Consider the following 17,178-nt stretch of genomic DNA (forward strand, 5'->3'; position numbering starts at 1 on the left):
CTCTAGGGAAGTCTCAAAATGGATCTGGAGGCTAGGGCGGTGACTGTTTCCCCCTTCTTTATGGAAGTCTCCTAAGGTGATCTTGCCCCCCACATCTCCCACATTTCCTTATAGTTGCACCAACGTGATTGTTTGTTACATGAAGCTAGCATGGGATGGTCTGATTGGCCATCATATAAAGGCTGTTACACTGGACAATAACGTTAGATCTGTACTTTTGAGTCTGGTCCAGGAGTCTGATTCCCAGGATTCTGCATGGGCTCTTGTTGCCACTCTTCCTCCTAATTCCTATTCCTGATCTCCACAGGGATTGTTGTTTGTTGTGTTTTTTTTTGTTTGTTTGTTGTTTGTTTGGTTGTTTGTTTGTTTTTCCCCTTGTAGTCTTGGGCATAGAACTCAGGGGCATGTACATGCTAGGTGTGTTGGTTTGAATAAGAATGCCCTTCATAAGCTCCTATATTTGAATGCTTAGTCATAGGGAGTTGTACTAGTTGAGAAGGATTAAGAGGTGTGGCTTTGTTGAAGCAAGTATATCGTAGGCATTGAGGTTGCTGTGGTCATGAAGTCTCTTCATAGCTAAGAGAACACTGGCTAAGACACAGGCAAGCCTTCTTCCATTGAGCCAAAGAGCCAGCCTGTACAGTACCTTTTCTGTTGAACTTCATTGACTAAGGCCATAATAAAGGACTAAGTTCAGGGGAAGGGCTGCTTGTTATTACTGCCTAATGAGAGAAGCACAGTAGCTCATTCTAAGAAGCCTGTGTGTGTGGCAGGACATTATGATTGCTATCTTTGGAAGTTGTCTTTGTTTGCCCTCTGGTTACAGTTCACATTCTTTCCAGATGCAAAATACACTCAGTTTCTGCAGTTGTTCTGATTTTACAGATAGCTTGAGAAATAGGAACTCTGCCTGTCAAGGGCTTGGCCTGACAAGTGGCACAGATTCATTGCTACTATAATTTGTTGGTCATGTAGTTACAGAGTCCAGGTGCATGAGAAGGATCAGTTTGGCAGGAGACATGGCAGAGAATTTAGGGACCGTGTTCTAAAACTATCACAAGTGTCTTTGGCATTGTCTCCTAGAACTTTGTTTCTGTCCTCCTTGCCTTTGCATAAAGCCAGCTCTGTTTTACACAGCTGTCCAATTTGAATTAGACCAAAGTATTAGCATTTTTCTGCCAGTCCTGTGTCCTTAGAGGAAGCTTCTATATGTAAAAAAAAAAAAAAAAAAAAAAAAATCTCTGTTTATCACTGCTGCTTCTTTAGGGGCTGATATTTTCACTCAGAAGAGAATTTACCCATCTTTGTTGTGCTGCCTTAAAAAGTCATAGAAATGGCTTGGATGTATTTTGTGGAAGTAAATTGCCAGTTTATTCTTAGATCCACAGCAAATTTTTGCTTAGATTGACCTTGCAGGTCTGTGTAGATCATGGCCTGCTTGTAGCCTCACTAGGAAGCTGAGGCTTTCTGGATTCTTGAGGGTTTCTAGTCATTTGGGATGGGATTGGCTGGGGAGCAAGAAAGCAGAGTTAGGTTACCCCATACTTTGCCTCTCTATTGGAACTCTTCTGGAGTAGGTTAACAGAACTTGCTGAGGTTTTAGGCCAAGGAACAAAATACTGGTCTTACTGACACTGTGTTCCTCCGTTTTCTTCTCCCCTGTGTTCACAGTACAGTGTAGCACATTGGGAATGCCATCCCCAGAGTTGAGGCCATCACTGACTGGTTGAAGAATGCTCATTCTTGGGGTGTCATCAGCACATCCCAGTTCTGTTATTGTCATTTTTGTAAAACTGTTTGTTTTTCAATTTCTCTCTTAACCTAGCTATCACACAAATAACTGAAACTTTTAAAAATATTTGTTTAATCATAAGATTCACAGTATGGGAGCTAGAAAGATGGATCAGTGGTTAAAAGCACTGTCTTCTCTTCCAGAGGACCCAGATTCAATTTCCAGCACCCACATGGCAGCTTACAACCGTCTGTAATGCCAATTCCAAAGAATCTGCCACTTTCACACTAATGCACGTAAAATAGAATTAAATAAATTATTATTTTTTTTTAAATATTCACAATACAGTAACTGACCTGTTGTTACTCTATTCTTAACCCACTAAAATGATCTGGTTTTCTCTTAGCATACATCCCAGAGATACTTTCACTTTGTAGCTTTCATTGATTCAGCTCCTCTCCTGATGTCTCTTGGCTCAATCTCCTACTTCCTCTAACTTCTCCTCCCCTGGCTGGCAGGAAGTCCAGCCCCTTTCTCTCCCCTGCTCAGTGATTGGCTCTAAACTGCTTTATTGCCATATCAGGGAACAATTGAGGAGCAATGTTTACACAACATGGAGACAGGGGATTCTTAGAACAAGGATGCAACCTGATATAGGTAGTACAGAAATCAGCATTTTAATTATACAAAAACCTTACGCTTACACAGTTAAGCAGCCCTAGTATGGTTAGTGACCAACTCCAAGGCAGTTTTGTTTGAAGCACACCAAACATCAATTGAGCAGACACCCCTCCCCCAAAGAAGGCTCACTTTCTAGTGTTCACAGCACATCCTGATTCCTTTGGGGTTGTTACACGGGCACCTAGGCACAAATGCTTCCTTCCTACTTGGTCTTTACTTAGATATAGTAATCCCCCTGGATATCCCCTCAACTCTCCCCACACCAGATCCACCTGTAACTTCAAGCAAGCTGAGTTTAGAAGTGCGCTGACAGCCTTCTCTCCAAAAAAAGTTCTGGGTGCACTTAGCAATATGTAGGCAATCTTTTGATACAAATGCTTCCTGCAGTTAAGACAATCAGTTGTGCATGCCTGTAGTCTCAGCACTTAGGAGATGGGGACAGGAAGATCAGGAATTAAAGGTCAACCTCAACTACATAGGGAGTTCAAGGCCAGCCTGGGCTACAAGAGACCCTATCCTCAGGAGAGAGAGAGGGAGAGAGGGAAGGCAGGTGGGCACAGGGCCCACATTGGGGTTGAGTTATATTTGTAGCAAAGGGAGTTGTTTGCATTTTAAGTCACAACTTCTGCCTGCATGTGTGGAAACATGCACAAACATTGCTTTCTCTTTAAATTTGTTCTATTTCCATACCTCAGTTCCTACCCTTTTAAAAAAAGAATATATATATATATAATTATATATATTATATATTTATATATTATATAAATATTTAAGACATTGTCTTAAATATTCATCTCCATACTTGTATGTTTATATTTTACATTCTTTTAATTTCCTGTGTACTTTCTCCCACCCCCTTTGCTTTATCTGTTTTTCTAACTCCTTGTCTCCTGAAAATATTTATTTTGGCAAGTTGTATGCCATGGTGTTGGCATCTATGTCTGTGTCAAGTAGCAGAACTGGCTGCTGATGACAAGCTGTGGCACATCAGGTACCCAGTTAGTTCCACAGTGGCTGCCTCCCCTGGAGCAGGCTCTGGGGCTAAGAACAGAGTAAGCTATCAAAGAGCCGTATCTTGGGTGTGTTTTAGTTGTTTTGTATTTGCTTTTGTCTTATACTTCTCTTACTGTTTGGGAGTTATTCATAGTGTTCACTTTTATAAATTGACATCATCCTGGTCATGCAGCTAGAAGGGTTTGCTCAGGGGTTAGGTTTGTGAGAATATCTGGACCCAGGCACTGTCATTATCTTGGCCATCATTTTTTCTCACATGACAGGCAAGGGATTGTCTTACTTTCTCTCTCAACCTGTTTAGGGATAAAAGACAGCTAAATGAAACTGAAGACCAAGGCTGAGTATCCTCTCATATGTCAGTGATGCTACCTAATGTACGAACTTTTTCTCACAAAGCTCCAAGCATCCTGACCTCTGTCCACAGCCCTGTTTTATCTTTCCTAAGCCTTATGTGAGAAGTGACAAATTCTTCTGAGCCTTTATCTAACCTGGGAGCAGAGACCTGTGGAGGCACTTTTCCCATCTCCAGTTGAGAATCACCAAAACAGAGTTCTCTGTGGAACCCAAGGACTTATCTTTGTAGGGGGCTGGATTGATGCCCTTTTGTATCTGTGGATCCCTGTCCATTGTATGTAGGCCAGGGTCTCCTTAGGCTCACTGTTCTGATAGTGCCTACTATAGAAGGCTGAAGCTTCTGTTCCTACTTCCTCACTGAGCAGGCTCTTTGTCATAAGCTTGGCTGTGAACCATAGTTCTCGCATCTATGCCTACATTCACGTGCAATGGCTCTTGTGTGACTCCCCCTTTTGAAAACAACTTAAGCATGTTGAGGTTTCCTGTTGATCAGGGCAGTCAGAGTCTGTGACACAACAGGGAATTGTCGGCCAATCCTTGACTCACCAGAGCTCTAGTTTTCTGTGTGTAGCAAGTGGTGACAGCCACTTGGCCAGAGCAGCTGGCTGGTGTCCTGGAGATGGCATGGCATCTTGGAGGCTATGAAGCTAGACATACCAGCTTTTGATCACTCAGATCTTCTCTGAGTTCAGTGTTAGCAAAATCCCACCACCTTTGAACTACTGTTGTTTGGAAAGAATTCTTAAGGTTGGCAGTGATTATCATAATACCAGAAAATGTGATACCAGAAAAATGTGAAGAGGAAGCTTGCTCAAAGCCTTCTTCAGTAAGTTCACTCACCTTTACCTTTTCCTGTCATTTCTTTTCAACATTCATAGGCTTTATAGGTAGAGGCCACATGACTTAGACAAGATCTCTGGCAGGGAAGTCCCCTTGATGCTTATAAATTTGTGTTTTAGGCTGGGCTGTGTCCAGTGCTGTAAAGGATTTCTGGTGAGCTATCCTTGGTGGCCTAAGAGTTCGCAAAGATGGCTGTTTTGTATTTCTTCTCCATTAAAAAGTTTTAAAATTAACATAAAAAGTGGTGGGTTCCATTATGGAATTTGGATAATACATGTTTTCTATTACTTTCTCTTCCTACCCTAAGACCTCTTTTTTCCCTTCCATGGTCCCTTTCATAGTGCCTCTTCTAGTTTCATGACCCCCATAATATATGTATTATGTATGAATGTGTGTGTAAGTTTATGAGAAAACATGTGGTTCTATATCTGGGTCACTTTGCTTAATATAAGAATTTTAAACAAACACAACAGCAGCAGTAGCAGCGGCAGCAACAACAACAACAAATATTAAGCCAGGTGTGGTGGCACATACCTTTAATCCCAGCACTCAGGCAGGTGGATCTCTGAGTTCAGGGCCAGCCTGGTCTACAGTGCAAGTTCCACAACAGCCAGGACTCTGTTACACAGAGAAACCCTTTCTCAAAAAACAAACAACAAAAACAAAAATGAAATTCTAATTTTGTCTATTTTTCTGCAGATATCATGCTTTCATTTTTCTTTATGGCTAAATAAAAACCCCATTTAGTTTTAGTGTATGTACCATATTGTCTTAGTCTATTCATTTGTCTGTTATGTGTATGTACTCATTGTGTGTATGTACCACATTGCCTTACTCTATTCATCATGGATATCTTTGTCATGAGTAGAATACTTCTGCTTTTTAGTTAGTTATTACAAACAGTGCAAATATAAGCATCAATCTTTGTGCTAGGACTTAGAATCCTTTGGTACTGTTTTCTCTTTAGAGAGCAACATGTAGAGTGTAAATTCATAGTGGCTTCACTACTTTAACATCCTAGTAACCTTGGGTGAGTATGTAATTTCTCTAAGTCTTTGTGTCTTTTTATTTACAGCATGAAGATAGTAATACATAATAATAACCTAATAGAATTTTCATGTTTGTTAAATGAGTTCATGTATATAAGAACATTTGCTGAGATCTGTGTATGGATTTTAAGCTGGCTTGTTGGCTGTGAAGCCACTCTTATAGGGTAGAGCTGCATGAACAGTCTTCTGAGAGAGTGGAAACAACTCTTTCTTGAGGGTCCTGCCTAACTTTTGTGAGGCCTTTGAGGTCCCAGTTCTGGTCAGGATAGTAGAATCTTGTATCAGTAACACAGTCTTAGGGGAGAAATTCAAGGGTTTAAAGGCCAAACAGTTTGGTAATATATATTTGGGAATAACGGATGAAAGTTGGTCATGAGCATCTCCTCTCATCTGCACATTCATTGATATCATATTGAGAGTTCAGGAATGTTTATAATGTAAAATGCAATGTTACTAGTCTCTGCTTTCTTCTCAGAGAGCCAGCTGGCCTTGTAGCAGCACATGACTGGTCTTACTGTTCTATAGTTGACAGAGGCAGACTCTTGGGATTCTCTAGCAGAACAGGCTTCTGCTCCATACATTACTTAGGTCTCTGAAGATGAGCTAGACAGAAAGGCTCATGGAACTAGGCCTGCTTTGAGTAAAGAGCTGTTCTCTACTTGAGGACAGCCTTGAAGATATAAATTACATGAAGAGAACTTTTTTCCTTTGTTTTGAGCACACTATCCCAGGCTGTCCTCAAACTCATTGTGTAGCCAGTGATGACCTTGAACTCATGATACTCTTGTCTTTATCTTAGTGGTGGTTGGGGAAGGGGAGCACTTTTAGACTATTTTTGAGACTTCTGTAGAAACAGAACATGAAATGTATCCCATTTTTTCAGACTACTCACCACCATTTTCTTTTCTTTTTTTCTCCTTTTTGTTCTTAGGTCTCAGTCAGTCTCTCCACCTCCAGTTTTGTACCCACCAAGAAGTCCCATCTACCCACTCAGTGATAGTGAAACCTCAGCCTGCAGATACCCCAGCCACTCTAATCCCCAAGTGCTCCTCAAGGACCGGCATTCTCGAAATCCTTCACCCTTAAGCCCTCAAGATCCCTCCCCAGAGACTTCACCACCCAGCTGTACCCTCAAGGCTACCAGCTTCAGCTATTTGAACAGAACCCCTTCAGTGCGAAAAAGAGAGGACCAGAAGGAGACTGTCCAGGGTGCAGCTGAGGATGTAGAGGGTGTGGCTGCTTGCCTTCCTCTCGCCCAGAGCACCCCATTTCCCGGGCCAGCAGCTGGCCCGCGGAGTGTCTTGCTGAGTTGCCCTGGTACCCGAGCCCATAGCCTGGGAATCCGGGAGAAGATTTCAGCATGGGAAGGTCGCCGAGAGGCTTCACCCAGGATGAGTCTGTGTGGAGAGAAGCGGGAGGGTTCTGGGAGCGAGTGGGCGGCCAGTGAGGGCTGCCCCAGTGTGGGCTGCCCCAGTGTGGTGCCATCCCCCTGCAGCTCAGAAAAGACCTTTGACTTCAAAGGCCTCCGGAGGATGAGCAGGACCTTCTCAGAGTGTTCCTACCCTGAGACAGAGGAGGAAGGAGAGGCACTCACTGTACGGGACTCTTCATACCGGCTGGAGAAGCGGCCAGGCCGGACTGAGCCTAGTGCCTTGCTCAGGGGTCACAGCAGCAGGAAAGAGAGCTCAGCCGTGCTGAGCCGGATCCAGAAAATTGAACAAGCCCTAAAGGAGCAGCCTGGCCGGGGTCTTCCCCAACTCCCCAGCAGCTGCTACAGTGTAGACCATGGGAGGAGGAAGACTGGAACCTTGGGCACCTTGGAGGAACCAACAGGGACTGCAAGTGTGAGCTCCAGCAGCAGGGCAGGAGGAGTGGCTGGAGTTGTGGGGGAGGCAGGCCTACCCCTGGACAGGGAAGGCAGTGGCTCCATGAAGTCAGGGACCCCTGGAAATAGCCCTAGCCCCCAGCTGCTGCCTTCAAAGAGTTCCCTTGATCCGACTGTGAACCCTGTTCCCAAACCCAAGCGTACCTTTGAATACGAGGCTGACAAGAACCCCAAGACTAAGCCAAGCAATGGTCTACCTCCTTCACCCACACCTGCTGCTCCACCCCCCTTGCCTTCCACCCCAGCCCCACCAGTCACCAGGAGACCAAAGAAGGACATGCGAGGTCACCGGAAGTCACAGAACAGGTAAGGCATGCCCTCCTGTGTCAGTGGGACCCAATGCCACTCTTTTAAATAGAAGAAGCAAGAGAAGATTATGCTTGGATCACAGGAGTGTGCCACAGCTCTGAAGCACTGAATAACTTATGGCAGTTGTGACAGAGAAATGGTTCTTGCTATAGACCAGGCTGGCCTTGAACTCACAGAGATTCTCTTGCCTTGGTCTCCTAAGTGCTGGGTTTAAAGTCATGTACCACCACCGTGCATGTTCTTTTGCTCTTGAGTGGAAGAGAGGGGATGAAAGACACTCTTGCCAATGCTGAATACTGAAGGTGTTCACTAGTTTTGTTGGTGTGGAGCCTACTACATTAGTGATTCCTTAATCCATCATTAAAAGGTCAAAACTCCCTTCATTTTGGGTCTTCTTGAGGCGACTGTTGAAGGACTGATGGGATATTAACCTCACAACCACATGAAGTGCCTGCACGAAATTTGATTTCTCTTTCTTTCTTTCTTTCTTTCTTTCTTTCTTTCTTTCTTTCTTTCTTTCTTTCTTTCTTTTTTTCTGAGACAGGGTTTTTCTGTGTAGCCTTGACTCATTTTGTAGACCAGGCTGGCCTCGAACTCACAGAGATCTGCCTGCTTCTGCCTTGCAAGTGCTAGGACTACAGGTGTGTGCTACCACACCTGGCTCAAAAATTAATTTCTTAAAGTGAAACTTTGCCATAGGATTGTATTTTATCATTAACATAAGAATGTTGACAAATTTAGTTTGATTCTTCTCTCTTGAGAGCCACCAGTCTGTACAGATACCCTGGTTCTGTTTCAAAGGGTGATTCTTGGTTCTGGAAAGAGAGACACATGGAAAAATATTTCACCAGCGTATTGGCCAAATCTAAGAACTACGTTTTCTGAGGAGCTCCCATTGGTTCCTAGTTAGTTTTGGTCCTTTTGACCCCAAACTAACAGGGACAGCTCCTAGGAGTGACTCTGAAACTGGAGTTAGTAAAAGTTGAAAGGTATTGTTAATCTGAGTCTGTGGCAGGCTAGAAGCAAGCATTCTTTGGAATCCTTACCTTTTACCTACATACTGGGATTACCTACATACCTCAATACTGGGTGTGCATTCATCTTGCTTCCCTTCTGGGAATCTTCTGGTATGTTACCAGTCTCCACACTTCTTCCAGCATATCCCATCTCAAGTACATTTTCCCACGTAGAGGAAGAGTCACAAAGTTTCAGACTCCTAAGCCATCACACCCCATGGTTATATACAGTCTTATGCTTTGGCCTATCCTAAGAATGCTTACTTGCTCTTTAGTTTATTTACCAACCTGCCAAGTGCGCTTACTTTGTCTATAGTCATCTATTTCTGTTAGCATCCATCTAGAGCCTGCTGTGCACCTAGCCTTGTGCTGGGCTGAGAGATACAGAGGCAAGTAAAACATGGTTCTTTCTTCAAGGGCTTGAAGATGTGCTATGTAGATAAATCGTAGATACCAATGATGTGTTCTACAATCCCTAGTCGTGCAGAAACCACTGCAGGGACTTGGAGAAGAAGCATCTAAATTCAGCTCAGAAGCGAGGGGTAGCTAGTCCTGGAGGCAATCACTGAGTTAGAGGTAGAATAACAAAAAAACATTTGCTAGGTAAAAAGAGGGAGATATTGATTGACCTTAGGATGTTACATGCATTCTCACATATCACAGTTTCATGTAATATACACACACTATAAATGGTGGAATCTCATCAAGAATTTAACAGACTTTAGCTTGTGCGTTTGGAGAAAAGGGGAAACAGTTCAGAAAGTGTAAGCTGTTGTTCTTGCTTGTCTGAACCTAGAATGTGTTCCTCTTGAGGAATGTGTGATATTAAGTTTATTTTTGTTATATCAGCTGTGTTTCTTACAGACTTATTTTAAAGAAATGAAAACCAGATATTTATTGTATGCAACCAAATATGGGTGGGGAAAGCATTAAAATTTCTGAGGAAGAGAGGCTGGGGAGCTGGCTCAGTCCTCAGTCAGTTATGCACTTTCCACACAAGGATGAAGACTAGAGTTCATATCTCCAGCACCCATGTAAAAACTGAGCATGGTACATGGCAACCCCAGCTGGTGGGGATGGAGATCCCCTGGAACTTGTAGGCTAGCCAGCCTAGCTGAATCTCTAGGCTCCGGAGACTGTGTCTCAAAGAAACAAGGCGCATAAGAATGGCATACACCTTTAATTAATTCCAGTACTCAGGAGGCAGGTGGATCTCTATGAATTTGAAGCCACCCTTGTCTACATATTGAGTTTCAGGTCAGCCCAGGCCACACAGACTGAGACTCTGTCTTAAAAACAGACAAACAAAACAAAGTGGAAAATAATCATGGAAGTTAACCATGTGTGGCTTAACCATGTCTGGCTTCCACACCTACATGAACATGTACATACATGCACATATAACAACAAAATCCTGGAAAGACATAGACTATACTTATCTTGATGAGAGGCAGTGTGTTGGCCTTCAACATGCTACCTTCATAAGATGTCAAATCTACTCTTAAACCAATGAAGACTTGATCTCACACAGTATTTGACTATTTAGTTGGGAAGTCTAGGCCCAAGACAGAAATTTATGAGGCACCAGGAATAAAGTGCTTGGCCATGGATATTTGTACATATGAGGAAAGGAGACCAAAAGACAGAATTCTGGAAAACCCTGGCATTTAAAAGACCAGTTAAAGCTGGACATAGTAGCATATACCTTCAATCCTAACACTCAGACAGTTATAGGTAGGCATTCTCTTTGAGTTTGAGGCCAGTCTGGTCTGTATAGTAAGTTCTAGGCCAGCTGGGCTATATTGATACCCTGTCTGAAAATAATAAATGTTAAGAACAGCCTTAAAAAAAAAAAAAAAAGAATCCTTCATTCAAGCCTGAAAAGTAATTGCCAGGAGTGTATAAAAACTAGAGCTGATTTACCACGGGAGTGCAAGAGGAGAGTGCTGGCATAAGAAGTGTTGTGTTAGATTGAATGCAGCAGAGCGGCCAGGTGAGCTTAAGAGGATGGTCCTTGACATGCATCCCAGGGCTCTCAAGATGAGCATTCAATAAGCAAGAAAGAAAATATATCACTGAAAGAGGAAGATACTCATGGATAAGAAGGATTCAGTCATGCTTTTCTTCTTTCCCCAAGAGACATGAAGGGGAATTTCAGGGAACTGAGAACCTGTGTGGTGAAAAGACAACCAATAAGTTGTCCTCTGACCTCCACATTCATGTCTAAAATAAGTAAACACAATAAAAAAAATGAAATGTGGTCAGATGCCATATTAAATGCAACTGCTCATGTGTCATCTCATTGGCCTTCACTGGAAGGGACATGCCTTGGAGAGAGAGGATTCAGCCAGCATCCCAACTCAGATGGGTGGAGAGGAAGAAGTACTGTGGACTGAGAATCCAAGAAGCTGTGGTTACAGTTCTTCAGTGTAGGGATATCTGGGGGATAGAATGGAACAGGGTACTGGTTTTACTGAAGAAGAGGTCTGACCTTTTTTTAAGGGTTCAGCCCTTCTTCTGTCAACAGACCATCTGTACCATTTCCTCTACCCCTCTAACAGCCCTGGAAATGACCTTCAGTGTTAAGCCCTTATGGCCTGCCTACAGAGCCCTTGCTGGGAGACTGTTGGTACTGTATTCCTTTGGAAATGCTAGAGTCTTCTAAGGAAGGATGCTTTCTAGGTCTTAGGAGCCAGACTTATGATTGGAGGCTTAGACTCTAGAAGCAGGCAGCCTTGGAAAGTCCTGCCTCTGTACCTTCAGTCTCCATGTTTGTAAATGCCAGCACTACCTGAAGGCCAATGAGATGATGCAAGAAAGGTATAATTGACGTGGCATCTGACCACAGTTTTGTTTTGCTTTTGTTTTTAATTGACTACATTTTGTTTATTTTAGGCATGCATGTGGAGGTCAGAGGACAACTTATCAGAGTTGATTCGTCCTCAGCTGGGCATGGTGGTGCACACCTTTAGTCCCAGCAGTCCAGAGGCAGAGACAGACAGATCTCTGAGTTCGAAGCCAGCCTGTTCTACAGAAGTTCCAGGACAGCCAAGATTACATAGAGAGACCCTATTTCAAAAAAACAGAAAGCAAACAAAAAAGGAAGGAAGGAAAGAAGGAAGGAAGGAAAAAAAAGAGTTAGTTCTCTTTCTACCACATGGGTCCTGGGGATTGAACTCAGTTCATTAGGCTTGGTGGCAAATGCCTTTTCCTGCCAAACTACCGTATCACTAGCCAGATAGGATGTTCTTAAACTGTGAAGTTATTGCCTCATACTAGTATTATAAGGGTTAACCATATTCCAGTCACTCATACTGGGGCCCTTCAGACTACCTGTCTTCTTACTCAGGTGAATAGTAACAGGTTTGAGGAGCAGGGCCTCTGATCCTTACTGTTTCCCATGGCCATTCCCAGCAACACAGAGGGATCTGTCCAGCCAAAATGACTCTTGCTCTTGTTATCCACAGACAATCCTTTGAGTTTGAGGATGCATCCAGTCTCCAATCCCTGTACCCCTCTTCACCCACTGAGAATGGTACTGAGAGTCAACCTAAGTTTGGATCCAAAAGCACTTTAGAAGAGAATGCCTATGAAGATATTGTGGGTAAGCAATGATGGAAGTGGTATAACTGGGCCTTCTTTGTTGGCTATAGAACAGCTACTAGAAGAGATGCTCATAGGCTCACCTCATGTGGAACATCATGGTTCCTTCCACCTTACATAATTCCTGGGAATGACAACAGAGCAGTTGAGTTGACTGAGCCTGACCCTGAGTGAGCTGAAAGCCAGAGGGACTGTGGTACCACAGGAAGGGACAAATGACATCATTTTGTTTTGTTTTGTTTATGGAATACTTGAGAGACCAACAAATATTCTTCCTTAGCTGTGTACCATTAGGCAAGTCACTTAACTATTGTAGGGCTCTGTTTTTCTGAAAAAACCATAGCAATGTGAGAATCTGAGCATTAACACTAATAGTAATACTGCTTAAGATTGTTCTTAGGAGGACTGGAGAGATGGCTCAGTGGTTAAGAGCACTGGACACACGTCCAGAGGACTCAAGTTCAATTCCCAGCCCATAGCTGTCGGTAACTGCTGTTCCAAGGGATCTTATGCTTTCTACTGGGCTCCACAAGTATTGTACACACGTGGTGCACAGATATGCATTCAGGCAAATTCATATGTATAAAATACAAATAAAATCTCAAAAAAATGTTAATAGGATTAAATGAGCTAAGAATATGACACCGGCAGAATATGACACAGGCAGTCTGGTAGAAGCCTGTTTCCTGGTTCAAAGACATCTGTTGTTTCTAGTGTCCTCATATGGCTGAAGGGGGTGAGAGAGTTCAATGGGGTTGCAGGTATGTGTCACTGATCCTCTGTGAGAGCGCTGCCGTCTTGACCTAATTCCCTTCCAGAGGCCTACTCACACAGCTTTCTGGTATGAGTTTTGAGGAGACATTGACATTCAGATGCATATCCCAGCTTCATAGATTCTAGAAAAAGACAGAAGACTGCTGTGTCACAAAGGGCCTTGTTACTGATGACACAGCAGGCAGCATGAACTCCATGCTCCTTCAGGCTCTCTGGCCACAGTGGCTTTGTGAAGAAGGTCTCAGTAGGGGCTTCAAACACTATGAGTCTGTGTTCCACATTTAGGAGATACCAGGTTTTTGTTTGTTTGTTTGTTTGTTTGTTTTAAGGACTTCCAGTAAATCTGTTCAATCTTTGCCCTACAAGAACAGTTTCTATTAAGGAAATAGATGGCCTCTGGCTGAGGCATAGACACTATCTTTGCCTTTCAGGGCTGTTTTCTATATAAACGCCTGATGACTATAGCTTGGAACCATTCATTCCTCTGCCCAAACCCCAATCCCCCACCCCTGAAGAGTAGCAGAACAGTACTGTTAAGAGGAGTTGCTTTCCAGCAGTGGAGTAAGCATGGTGTTAGCAGGCTTGATTTCAATGGTCTACAAAGGAATGGACAACAGAGTCTCATGTTGGGTTTATTTTGTGTGTTTTTATTTGTCTTTTGATATGCATCTCAGATTGTTAACATGGAATGATAAATTCTTCGGCCAGGATTATAGGCATGTACTACCATCTAGCTGTTTTTGATATTCATTTTAGTCTTATCCTTATCTTCTTCATGGGCAGGGAGGCTTTGATTCTGTGCAAAATGTGTCTCTGAATAGATCAACAAAGCAGGGAGAAACAGCATACTGCCCTCATTTAATTGATGTCTTGTTCTATCTCAGGCCTTAAATTAGGAGAATGTGGTCTTAATTAACATTAGAGAGAATAGTGGCCACAGTAGAGAGAGCCTTCCAGATTTTTAGGATATGAGAATCTTATGAAGTAGAGGCATCTGGTTCCCCATTTGATCTGTGCCATCTCTTTACAGTTTTCTCCTTAATTTTTTAGCCTTATTTATTTTATGTGTCTTAATGTTCTGCTTGCATGTATGTGTGTGCACCATGTGCTTGCCTGGTGCTTATGGAAGTCAGAAGAAGGCGTCAAATTCCCTGCTGGGAACTGAACTCTTATTCTTTGCTAAGAGCAGCTGGAGCTCTTAACCACTGAGCTATCTCACTACCCCCCCCCCCCATAGTTTCCTCTTTACCAGTTACTGGGCTAGTGCTTTTTGGCATATAGTAGCTATATTCAGATCCACAGACATACTGTTTGCCTAAGTATGGTATATATAGCATGTATCGTGAAATGGTGCATTGTAGCAGTAACACTGCAGGAACAAGAGCCCTCTGACAAAAGGAAAGCCTGGGGAGAGAAGCCTCTTCTCCAGTACTCGTGAAATGACAGTGCTATACAACTTTCATCTCCAGCTCGTTTATCAGAGAACATCCAGCCTGCTCTGTGTTTCCTTACCTTTTCACACGGATACCGTATCCTAGAATGGAAGAAAAACTAATGAGTAAAGAGACAGCTCTGTTGTTTCATCTTTCTATTTGTCCCACCTCCCTATGTCTCCTATCACAGGGACTTTCCAGTTGGCAGAAATTGTAATGTTATCATTGCTGCTCAGGGCTCTTGGGAGTATCCATTATGACTGCTGTATGATGGCAGAAAGCTGTTTTTCTGTTATCACTCTAATACAACTGGCAGGAAGAACTGTGATCCTTACTGTTCTTTTACAAGCCTTGAGAAGCCTTTCTGTGCTGCCCAACAACTGAACTAAGAGGAGATACGTGGCAACACTCCCCCCCCCCCCCACACACAAACACACCACACACAAACACACACTAGTTCAGGATTCAAGATCCTTTTTGGGAGAAAAGTTTTAGAGGCTATTTTCTGGACCTTTTTAGGAGAGGAGGATGTCTGTCTCTCATGTGTTAAGGAGACTTTTCTCCCTTGAGATATTACGTGAAAAGACAAACATGGGGGCTGCTTGGTTGCTTTTGGATGAATGAGGTGAAGCTAAGGGGAAGTGTTATACATGGTAAAGTTGGGGTTGGGCATCTTCCTTAATCACTCACCTAACATTTGAATGTTTGGAGCCCTGGGAAGAAGGAAGGGGAAGGGCATAGGAAAGAGGGTAAGACAGACACTGATTTGGATGTTTATATTTTGCAGATTGGGGCGGTGGTTGCTTTAAGAGTCTGTTAGAACACTGCCTTAGGTGTATTTATTGTTTTATATCTTCTACAGCAGCTCAGTCTGAATCTTGTGGCTTAACCAGAGAGGCTAGAGGAAAAAAAAATACAAAGGAGAATAGTTCTGTTAAATTCTGGTTGGTTTTCTCTCTACTTTCTTCAAAGAGGTTCAAGAATGTGAAACCTTTTTAGAGGCTTCCAGAGCTCTTTTGTTGCTGAACTTTGAAAGTCACTTCTATTTTTTGCCTAGGATTAGTCAGTGGCTCTTGACTTTTAGGAACCTTGGTCTTACCCAGACTTTGCTCTGGGAATAAAGGTTGTTTCTGGTTCCAACTGGATTATCCAGCTTTGGAGTGCTTCAGGTCAACTGGGATAAAGGAAGCTGTATTCTGGGCCTTTGATGGTGGATCTTTGAGGGAAGCAGAGAGCACCCACGCTAAATCTCCATCTTGGGTACATTCCTTTGGGCTGGTGTTCCTGGACTGATAGAGATTCTAGCCCATTGGCCCAGAGGCTAATAGGTCATCTCTGTTATGAGCAAACATGAGCAAGACACTTGGGAGAATTTACTGGCCTCCTGCCCATATCAGGCATGATGCCTGAAGGGTACTGGGTGGGATACTCCAGAAAGGCTAAGATGTCAAAGCCTGTTAATTTGCAATACTGGGGTTCAAAAAGAAAATTGTTGCCTTGTTGCTTTCCGCTGTTAATTTTTGTCTGTCCGACTTGACATATGCTGCTATTCTATACAGCCAGCGGAATTCTAACCCTGACTTTGGAAAATGTACCTTAGGAAGCAGCTTGCTAGGAGTTATGTAGAGTGGCCTCTGCCTGACCAAGGAACCTGGGTTGCCTTCCTGCTAAGATTCCTACTCCTATCAGTTAACAGACCCAGTGAGAACTTCCAGGATATTAGGACTGCAGTGGGATACAAGTCAGAACAGAGCCAGTAAGTCTTGCCAGTAAAGCCTTTTCAGCTTCTACTCTGCCATCTCTCATTCACCCATCCTGAGGCTGGGCAACAGTAAGGAATAGAGGAAACCTACCAGGATGATAGTGCAGTAGGAAGCAAAGCAGCCAAGAGGTATGGCATAGGGAAAGGTACCCAGGGCTGTTGGGAATGAAGGTAACAGTCCCAAGGGAACTGGGCCCCCAGCCTGTCTCTTTTCCCTCCTGTGTGAGGGAGTGAGAAAAGCAGAGACTCAGAAGAAACAGTCAGTTGGAACCAGAGAATGGCTAGGAAGGACAGCTACAGACGTAAGGCCTTAGCTGTGTGTACAGCCTAGAAAACTTGGAGTGTTATGGATATCTTGGATAGGTGTACTCCTTTCTAAACTTTATTCTAGTTTATGAAGGAGTGAGGAATGAAGAAAGAAGTTTTCCTGTGTGACATCCCAAAGAGCTGTAGGGAGGAGTCAGACTAGGACCTGATGGACCTGGAATCTTCTTCTAGAAGGATCAGTGTGCTGAGATTGGGCTCTGGCAAGCCTCTTTCAAAAGAATACAAAGCAGAAGTGATTGGGGGGTGCCTTTGGTCCTTATCTTGGCAGAAAAGCTGGGAAAGGTTAAGACTTCTGGTTTCCCCAGCCAGAGCTTGATAAAATGGGGCTGCTCAGAGACAGTCTTGGCTTACCACTCTGTCACCCTCTAACTGCTCTCTGGACTGTCCTAAGAAAGCCAT

General features: G+C 43.4%; 1 protein-coding gene across 6 annotated transcripts in view; it reads left to right on the plus strand.

Annotated features, from left to right (window-relative positions):
* The window catches only part of Dennd2b (DENN domain containing 2B), a 165,283-nt gene that overhangs the window by 122,728 nt on the left and 25,377 nt on the right, over positions 1 to 17,178 (plus strand). For all 6 annotated transcript variants that reach the window (XM_060367065.1, XM_060367064.1, XM_060367062.1 and 3 more), the window contains 2 exons: positions 6,602 to 7,861; positions 12,348 to 12,484. In XM_060367065.1, coding sequence (XP_060223048.1) covers positions 6,602 to 7,861; positions 12,348 to 12,484 — 1,397 coding nt within the window. The remainder of the gene's footprint in view (positions 1 to 6,601; positions 7,862 to 12,347; positions 12,485 to 17,178) is intronic.

The sequence above is a fragment of the Meriones unguiculatus genome, chromosome 14, assembly GCF_030254825.1.
Source record: "Meriones unguiculatus strain TT.TT164.6M chromosome 14, Bangor_MerUng_6.1, whole genome shotgun sequence".
In the NCBI taxonomy this organism is placed as follows: Eukaryota; Metazoa; Chordata; class Mammalia; order Rodentia; family Muridae; genus Meriones; species Meriones unguiculatus.